This window comes from Dermacentor silvarum, chromosome 8 (genome assembly GCF_013339745.2).
Source record: "Dermacentor silvarum isolate Dsil-2018 chromosome 8, BIME_Dsil_1.4, whole genome shotgun sequence".
Taxonomy (NCBI): Eukaryota; Metazoa; Arthropoda; class Arachnida; order Ixodida; family Ixodidae; genus Dermacentor; species Dermacentor silvarum.
The window spans coordinates 93,650,758-93,661,075 of NC_051161.1; the positions used below are offsets into that span (position 1 = coordinate 93,650,758).

The window sequence follows — 10,318 nt, forward strand, 5'->3', positions numbered from 1 at the left end:
TTGCAATCGTTCGTCGAGTAATCTGTAATCTGAATTGTTCTTTTCTATGTGCAATTTGAAGACCTCCCCCCTACCTCCTTCAATAAGAAACAGATACAAACCTGAGGTGCCTATTTTCGGCCAGATTTTTCTTATTGGTGGTGCTGTAATAATTAATATTAATGTTTTCTTAATTTTCATCATGATATACTCGCCAAGTGCTGCTGATTTTTTTTTCTTTTATTGCCATAGCGATTATATGGACACTCCAGGCGCATTTCTGCTGTCGCCGTAATGTTCCGTGTAAAGTCCAAGTGCGATAACATCGCGGCCCCGTGCCACATCCTGTAGGTGCGAGAGAAAGCGTGCAAAGGTAAGCAGAGAAGAATTGAAGCGGGGAGGAAGCACGCTGTCTTCCAGCTTCCGATCATTCTCCGGTTTTGCGAGCTTTCAGATCGTTAGTGCCCCCTCACTTAGCTTTGATAAGATTGGTGTGGGTACCAGGGCATAAGGGCCCATTTCTAAACGAAATGGCAGATTCGTTGGTGAAAGCGTCCCTGAATGGCCCGGTAGTTCATATTCTACCAATTTCAGCTTTCATCATAGCGGCTAGATTTCGGAGAAAAATTATGCTGCGTGAATTTCAAGCCCCTTCTTTAAAAACTCCTCGGATTTTCAGCACTTGTCGCATTATTGGAACAGCAAACTCTGTCAAACGCGATCACTTGAAGTCGCAATCACTAGCCTACGCTGCAGAATTCCATTTTTAAATTTTTACCTACACAGAGCTGGTCTGGTTCCCTCACTTAACTGTCCCTATTGTGGACAACATGAAACATTAGATCATTTTCTCATTGTCTGTCAAAGATATTCTGAATTGCGAAAAAGAACCCTAGAAACACCGTTACGCCTTCTTAGATTAGAATTAAATGTTCAAAATTCACTATCATTAGGAGCCTCTACCCTTGGGCACAGCGACAGGAAGGTTGTCGATGCCATCCAGAATTACATTACAGGGTCAGAAAGATTTAGATGACAAAATCAGGGCTTAGGGTACCGAAATATTTTTACAAATTTGATGACTAGCTGTCTACTTCTTTTTTTTTTTAGTCATCATTTATTCCTTTATTCTATTCAAGTCATTGATATATTCTAATTATTCATTCTCAGATGCGTATATATTCCCACATTTATGTTTGCATTATTTTATACATCTCCTTTCTCATTCTTATTTCAAACTACCCGGTTCTTGGCCAATCCCCAGAGTGGGTATGTGCCAGTAACTCCAAGGAACTCAGTAACCTCTACCTCTGCCACCAGGCGCAAGGCAGCAGGGAGGGAGGGGCGGGGGGGCAGCGGCATGTCTTTACCCCCCGGCGGCGGCTACGTATGGCGCAGCCGCGCGGGCCCTGTGTTGACAGTGATCTGCGATGGGTACAGGTGTGCCGAGGTGTACAGGTGTGTCTAGGTGTGCCGAGAGCTGAAGCCTTCGCGTGCCGTGTGTTCTCGCCGCTTAGTTCGCGTTAAAGCAAGAGGCAGCACGAATGGCAATTCGTTCGCTGCTGCGGTCGCTCCGCCTTACGCCAGCGTTTTGACAGCGACTGTCTGCGGTCATGGAGTGAAGTTCATTTTTGCCTGTGCGCGCGTAGCACCAAGCTTGTCAGTTCAGTTAGGAAGCGGATGTTTACAACTTTGTACGGCTGATAACACTACTGTGCTTATTTGGTGTCGCTATCTAATAATTTGCTATCGCATTGGATGCTTCACTTTTCGAGCGAAACTACGTTTTTTTTCGTTTTTTTTTGTTTTTTGTTTTTTACTCGATACCTGTTATGAACTAGTAAACTTATTTTGCCTTTTTGTGTGGTATTCCATTCTGTCATTCTTTCGCACCCGATTCTTGGCCATCTCCCTTGTTGGTTTGTGCCACTGATACATATGGTTCTAGGTACATCCAAATATATTTACGGCAACGCCTGAAACGCCTTCTTGAACACATTTTCTGTGGTACCATCGGCGCAGAGACCGGTCTGAGTGACGCTGAACTAGGTGCCTCACATTTTCGGCCTCCTTGTTACCACTAAGCTCATGGGGCATTGAATTGACGGTGGATGTTGTCTGCAGTGTCACTCTCGCCTACGCATCGGCAATGTCTCGGGTTCTAACTCCGTCCTTTGTCCAGTCTTCAGTGGCAATTTCGACGAACGATTGTCATGTTGGGGAAGACGCTGGCAGCTTAGCATGCCCAGTGGTGTTCATGCTGTCTTTAGCATGAAAACCACCGAGTGCTCATGCTAGCATGAACAGCATGACACCACCGGGTGTCATGTTGTTCATGCTGTCCGTGTGGAATCCTTCCTTTCCATGTGCCGTTCCATGTGAATCCTTCCTTTCCGTGGTATAAATGGATGGGTTTTGGCAAAGCGAATGGGCACTTCTGAGTGTCTCGATGGTCCGAATCTAACAGCTCAGTAAATTTTACGCCACGTACGGGTCATTCCAGTCTATCTGCTGTCCGAACAATAACAAACTTTATTACATAATGCTCCAATGCGTGGCTAGCCCGTGAAAAGAGTGTATTTTAAAGCGGAGCACAGCAACATTAGATTGTTTCCGTGTGTACTGCGCACATTTTTACAGCGAAGCTGTATACCTCTACTAGCCAAGAAAATTTGGTGTCGTTGGTGTAAGCAAAAAACTATCATCATCAGCATTGGCTCGAGAATCGTCGTCTTCTACCGCACTCGTTAACAGTTCGGACACTTGCGGCGCTCTTTTCAGTAATACGCAAGCTAAGGGTTCCATCAGTAATCCAGAAACAATAATCTGCTGTGTGTTTCCCTTCTAATCGTATTCTAGAAAGAGCGAAGCCCCGCGCTCGATGTCAGAAGGTAGCCTACTGGTTCCCCGCTCCGAAATGCCTCGGCGGGACGTGTAGCTACCGCTGCCTTTTACGGGAGTGCTGGGCTACTCAGAGGAGTGGCTGCTGAACATGCCATAGGCAGTTTCTCTGTTACCAAGAAACGTAGCTCGTGAGCGATAACTCATGCGAAAGCATTCAACAGGAGGACTAGCGGTGCTCGGCAAATTGGATATATCGCGGCAAAACCCTCTGCCAAAGCGCTCGGGACGTACTTACTCAGGCTCACTCGTGGGCGCGCCCCGCGAGAGCAAGAGTGCTGCCGCTGTAGATCAAGGAGGTTATATGCTAGAACTTCTGGTCTCGCAGGCTCTGCAGCCACCTACGAGAGCGTGTGAAGCCGCTCGCTGCCATTTTCGTTGAGACAGTAAAAAAAAAGGACGACCCCAGCATGGGTGGGCAGCCCACTACACATGGCACACGAGGGCGCTTGTCGCTACGCGATAAAAAATGCAAAGAAATGCCTTTGAAGAGATGCATCTCTTCGCAGTTCAGTCTCGTTATCGAAAAAAAAAACTTGGAGGATGCTGAAGCTTCGCCATTAAGAGTGGAGCGCGATATCATTCAAAGAACCCCGGCTGCTTCTCACGCTTCCCGGCAACTACAGTTTATGTAACCGTAATGTTTACTGGGAAACGCTGGCGGCGAATGCTGTGCACGAAGGCGAGCTTTCTGGTAGAAACGCGGCTTCTTGCGTGGGCGGATCCCGGAGGTAGTGCACAGCGGCGCTAAAAAATTACATCATTTTCAGGTTTCTGTTAAGTTTTCGCACTTTTGATATTTCAGTCTGAGAAGACTTAACATGCAAGACATGCGCTGTCGTGCTTTGTTTCGTGATATTTGTCTGTGGCCTGTCAATCTCAAAATTCGAGTAATAACTTTGTCAAGATTGTAGGACAAGGTATCGAGCAACTTTAGTGATAGAATGGTGTGGCAATATAATCCGCATCTATCGTATGTCATATAGCAAGGCGTGGCATACACATATACCTAAATGACTCTTTTCGCGGCTATCCTGTGGGCGCTGCCATGTTGGATCACGTGGTGACGCGTCCATTGCTTGCCTCACCTGCCTCCGTCGCCTCCGTGTTTACAATGGATGTGTATGACGCCGGTGCGCGGCTTAACAAATCTCTGTTTCGGAAGATATCATAGACGGTGACTGGGTGGACGACACGAAGCTTTGGCCACAGCTTCAGAGAACATGCAAAAGCGCTTTAGAGCTGGTTAAACTATGTCTAAACGGCGCGAGCAGCGTATATGGTGCTTGTTCTAATATTGGGGCTAAATATGTATTCCATAAGGTATCCAAACTTCCTCTCATCAATTGAATCAGCATTAGCATGTTTTGCTCTTCATTATTTATTTGGCAATATTTTGAAGCAGCGGCTTGTCATGTTTCTGACTCAGTAAGGTTTCTCGGTGCGGTCACTATGTGTATATTACCGGCCTAATCGCTCGCGGGTGGGCTCAGTGCCGTTAGATTTGTTCTTGCTCGAAACTTAGCTGTTCTGTACATTATAATACCTCGTAGCAAAGACGTATTATCGCTAGTAACTCGCTTACTTTTGTGGATCGTCACGAAACATTCAGCTTCGACCATTCGTCCGCTATCGGTGTAGTGCCGTCATTTATTGTGCGTATGTAGTGCGCGTATATTCAAGTGTGCGCCCATTCATTCATTCTTTACACGTTGGCGAAATGGTGGGCGTAAGTTTCCGTGTCAGTTGGCGTAGATGTGTGTAGATACTGTGCGCGAAACTACTAATATGTCAGGAAGCAGCGCTACTCCCTTTATCATTGTTTAACGAACGGTACTCACTCTTGCTGACGCACCGGGGCTGCAGCCCTTTCTTTGAAGGTTAGCGATAAAACGCTGGTGGATTAGGAAATTTCTGTATCCTCGAAGAAAGCCGTACATCTCAAAGTGCCGGAAACACGTACGGATCGTTGCAGCAGCGGTGCGCTAACTTGGCCACACATATTCATCACATCCACATTATTGAAACCAGCATGATTGGAGCACAGTGCGTTAGCTAAAACTCAGTTCCATTTCCGACAGCTGATCGCACAGAAGCCAGGTAGAAGCGGTAATGGTTTCGTATTCCCGCGCGGTCGCTGAGGCGACCTACGTCGCGTCGCAGAATGCGCCAGCTCGTTTCTCCAGAACAAACTGCTCCGTAAAAAAGGTCAATATACGGAAATTTTCTTTAACGGTCAACGCCGCCGATGCCAACACCGGATTTTCTGCGACACGAGCCCTTAACGCACTGTCGCTTAAAAGAACTTTTTTCCTACGTTCATTCATAGCGGCGGGACACCAGTTGCCCTTCTCATTTAGGGCAACGTGCGAACCGTAATGTAATGCAATGTCTGTAAAAGCTAGGCTCGTGTAAGGTGACTGCATAATTAATATTGGCTGCTCAACACACCCGTTGACGTGAGCATTTTTGAGCCACCTTGTATAACGATCGAATGCACTCCTCGACCGCCAACAATCGGCAATAGGATACGAGCGCCGGTTTCCCCTTTTTTATTATTTTCTTTCTCATACCTTTCATCAACAATATGACAGTGTCGTACGTACAGTGTTTAGCGATTGAAACACGATACTCGGACACCATGGCGGCCGGCCCTTTCTTGCGCTACTTGTGGGCGCTGGTGACACTGAGATGGTGCATTTTTATGTCACATGATAGCGAGAATCCTTTTGCTACATCGTAACTGCATCCGGCCCCCTCAGCGATCAGCCAGCGATCACTGGTGGCGCAAGAAGCGCCGGCCGCCATGCCGTATGAGTACCGCGTTTCAATCGCTGAGCACTGTACATACGCATAAAACGGTAAGCTCTACTACATTTTTCTGTACCTGCGTAAGGTAATCCCAAAAAAACCTTCACGCCACTGAACACTCCATATGAAGTGTTCCATATGAAGTGTTCCATATTAAGTGCTCCATATGAAGTGCTACATGTACAGAACTGCTTGCCTAGAGATGAACGATGGCTACAGGGAGTCGCGAGCGCGAATCTCCTAGAAGATATAATTTCTGCACTCGTTAGGCTATATGTATGATAGGAAGCTGCTGTCGGTATAGAAACCGACAGCAGCTTGCGCGCCCGGTATTATTCTTGCAATGATGGCGATTGCAACGATATAAAAGTGAATTTAAGATTTTAGTTCGCAGCTGCATGCCAGTTACTTGGGGCGTTATATGTATTCGCCGGTGCCAGGTATACTATCAGAAGGATTCCATTTGTGCCGCTTATAGCACTTATGGAATGTAACACTCCTCCCTGTTGGAAGTTGCGAATAGGAATTCCATAGCGAGAAATAGATGCAGCCCAATTTTAAAGGACACCACGTTACGCGCTTCCACTGCAGATGCACTCACGACAGATGCGCTCACACATACTCACACAGGCACACAATAACGTGAAGGGGAGCACAAGCATAAAACCACCTTCGCCAATTCAATGGTGCAGTAAAGGCGTTCGAGGAGGCGCTCACATTCCGCGCTATGTAACGAATCCAGGAAAACTTTTAAGCCTTTTTTTGTTTGTCTGTTTCAGGTGACCCGTCGTTACGAAGAACGACTCAGGACCGTGTACGCCCGCTCTAACAGCGCCGCCGTGAGTATACGTCTTCATAACCCTCGTGTGTCTTCTGATGCGTAAGGATCGCGTATGAGGTTTTTCACATGTAGACTCGGAAAATGTTTGGGTACCACCGAAGGTTTACTATAAAATACTGCCCCCTAAAGGTTCTGGTTTGTTCCATGACTCAATGTCTCACCCATAAGGGCCAAGATCAAATTCTTGATGAGAGCACAAATTTATCTTTTTTGTCGACTTTTTGTGGCAAGTAAACATGGTGGTAGCAGCTACCCACGACACAAAAATTGCTTGAAATGCTCTTTCGTAGCTATCACTGGCCAAGCTCTTGTGCCATATATTCATGCCAGACAGGAAACGAAAGGTGCTTAGAGTTAATATGAAGATTTCACTGCGTTTTGTGTCATTGCAAGGTTAATATGAGCTTGCCGTCATGCACGATAATTTTCTATAGTCTCAATGGTATGGATGTTACAATCGGACAGATCAGCGTCCATAAGAGTGCACAAATTTTGCTGTGTATTTTGTTTGGATGGATGCAGACAGCTTGCCCACCTTTATAGGTTTGTTTGCTTCCCTCTTTCCAGTTATAACTTTTTGCACGCTCAGGGGCAAGCACTTTGAACGACCTGTCCATCTTAAGAAACAAACGTCTCCAACTATCTGAACTGGTCTCATTCACTGACAGATCTACTTTGCTTGGCTGTCGTTAAACGAGTGGACGCGTCTCCTCTTTCAGAAAAGGCGAACTGGCACAAAGCCAGTTTTGCTGCCCAGGAGTTCTACTATAACCTCCTGAGCCTGCTCCGCAGCAAGAAGTATTGCCAATTAACCATCCCGCTTGTAATAACCCTGAACTAAATTATTATCTTTCCGTTGGCTATGACAAGCCCTCTTTTCAAAACGCTGGCACCAGACTGAAACGTATGCGCATTTCCCTTGCCATCTCATTTTTGTTTGTAATCTCGATCTTTTGAAGGACTTCATCGCTTACCTTGGATATCTCCGGATTAAAAGATGAAAACTCTGCTCACGAGCTAATTAGAGAATGGTGCGGCTAGAACATATATTTTGCGGTTTCTTTTCTGTGGCCCAATTCCGACCCCACCTTACTTTGACATGAGAACAGCGGTCATTTAGACGTAATTTGCTGGTCAATATGTGAAGCGTAGTGATCGTCCACATCTCCACAACTATTCGTCAAAGCGCAACAACAAACCTCAGCCGCCACTTCTGCCCATACGAGCCATAACGTACTACCGCGTTCAATAAGAGTTGGCCTACACAGGTCAGTATTTTCGACTATAAACTAGGTAGTTGAACTATGTATTTTTGTTGAAAACAGAGTGTTTCCAGTAATTGGAACGGTGTACAGCATTTTTTCGTAGGCGCTTCCATGCTGCCATACTGCCACTGTATAGCAACATGGCAACGCTTACACAAAGAGAAATGTGCTCCCGTGTTGCAACTCATATTGAGCGCGACAGTACAACGACTTACCTTTTATGTAGACTGTACAGACTAAATAAGTAGGCTACATGGGTAGATTGTACAGACCTGTTCAAAAGTAATTCTTTTCCTGCATACTTCCTCATGGGACCATGATACTGCATTCATGATATCCAGTTTCGGTGGCGAACATGCAACAAAATTAAAATGTTTCCTGCTCAACCGCCCATATCTGTCGAAACATCTCCATACACTGGAACCAGCACGAAGAATGCACCGAATATCGTCCTCATCCCAATCCTCTACACTAGCATGGTTTGACAGCCACTGTATGAAAATGCTAACTAAACGCATAGGTTCTACTCTACCTACATTGGTAAACAAATCGAGCACGCGACACTTTCTTGTACTAATTAAACTTTCAAGCACATTGAGGTACATCCAGGATGTTAACAGCAATTTGGCATGGCACCACAGAATATTTTCCTAGAATGCGGTAACAACACGTTATTTTATACCATACCCTTTGGATACACATCTTCCTTTACATACATATATTTTGTGTGCCGTATTCTTTTTCCACTATAGGCCGCACCCGGTGTATAGTCCACAGAGCCCATCTGGATATAAATATTTTTTTAAGTGGCACGTGCTGTGTAGTCCACAAGAACGAACTTGTATACAGTAGAGAAGCAAGTATTTTAATGTGAACCAGTAGACTGCATACAGACTGCATATGGTAGTCAATCCTCAAACTTGTCACAATCACTCTCGTCGATGCTGTCACAACAAATATCAAACGGGCCGGATTCGATGAACACCTAGTCGATGTCTTCCGAATCTTCAGAATATAAACTTTAGTTCTTGCACACTCTCGACTACACTGAGCTTGAACGATGCCGTGAAAGCCTTACGTCCTTTCGGTGGCATCGCCACTGTTATTGTGTTTTGCGCATCTATGAAGTTACGTATAAATGCGGGGCACATTTTGAAACAAGGTTTTGTGCATGCGCTCACAAGTCGAAGCACTCAAAAGCAGCCCCTTTGCATATCACGAGCAGCATTCGCTTGCACATCCCGAGCTGCCAGTATGGACTGGAAATATTGCTCGTTTGCAGCGGCGATCGTTGCGAAGCTTGTATCGCGGTGTTTTAGAGCACAAATAATTTGCAGGCGCCGTGAGAACTTGTTTTCTTCAAGCGTGCATCCGTTCTTTAAAAATGAAATCATGTATAATCCGTACCCATGTATAGCCCGCATCCCGCCAACTTGCATAATTTTTCACGCACTCGTGCAGTATAAAGCCAGTGACTGTGTCATGTGTGAAAAATGTGGGCATCATTCACCTTTTTACCTTTGCAATTTTAGCCATAGCTCCCGAAGTACATGTAGAATTAGATGTAGAGCCTCGGGAGTTGTGCGCACATTTACCGCTTTCTCTTGTGTTCATTTATAGCCTTCACTTGGCAAACCAGCTCTGCAGAAATCTGAAGTTTACTCACTTGCTTTGTGTATGGTAGCAAACAACGTGCATCCCGTTTAAGTCCCCCCCCCCCCCCTTGTTTTTTTTTTTCATTCTATCTCAATACCTCTCCGTGCACAGTATGTCGTAAAAAAAGGAAGGGGGGGGGGAGCTTTTTTGTGAGTCTGTGCCACACGCGCACGCCCGGTGTGTGTGCGTACGTGCGTGCCTGCGTATGTTTGCCCGCTCATGTTTGTGTGTGTTGCATGTATCTTCGGCTGTGTATTCTCCTTTCTCAGGAATGCGCCAGCAAACTGTTCCGTCAGTCCGGCATCAAGAACACCCGCTAACAACCGCACTTCAAGGCTTTGATGTATGTGAACAAGCCATTGTGTGCATTGTGAGTCATCATTACTAATAAAAAAACATTTCACCTCTTTTCTTAGCCATTCTTGTCACATAAACGTTTCTCTACAAGAAGATGTGGAAATCGATGTTCCACGAAGCATTTTGCTACTGCCTGGTTATGCAGAGGTGGCGCGTTGCTGTCCAGCGTTCGGAAATCAGCACTCGTGAGAAACTTGCTTTAGAATCATTGTTCGAACGGAGGCAATCACCAGCCGGCGCACTGCTGCATAGATGTCTGTGGTAAATCAGTTCTGCGGAATTCCTCAAGGTGGAGGAAAGGTAATAAATGAAAATTGGCATCCCCTCGTATATCGCACGAAGCTACAAAGGAAACCCACATGGATTTCTCAGATGGGAGGACAATTTTGCTTTCGTGCATAGATGCCTGGATCTGATCACGCGAGCTACCTAGTTCGAGCAACGTAGCGGGCGAGAGTCCCATCTGAGTCACGCGAGAGTCACGTGGGGAAACTGGAATGACCATTTA

At 45.9% G+C, this 10,318-nt stretch overlaps 1 protein-coding gene across 1 annotated transcript in view; it reads left to right on the top strand.

Annotated features, from left to right (window-relative positions):
* The window catches only part of LOC119462290 (uncharacterized), a 65,535-nt gene extending 55,673 nt beyond the window's left edge, over window positions 1–9,862 (top strand). The window contains exons 13-14 of the mRNA XM_049673245.1: window positions 6,471–6,530; window positions 9,723–9,862. Of these exons, the coding sequence (XP_049529202.1) occupies window positions 6,471–6,530; window positions 9,723–9,773 (111 nt within the window). The 3' untranslated portion in view covers window positions 9,774–9,862. The remainder of the gene's footprint in view (window positions 1–6,470; window positions 6,531–9,722) is intronic.
* The last annotated feature ends 456 nt before the right edge of the window (window positions 9,863–10,318 follow it).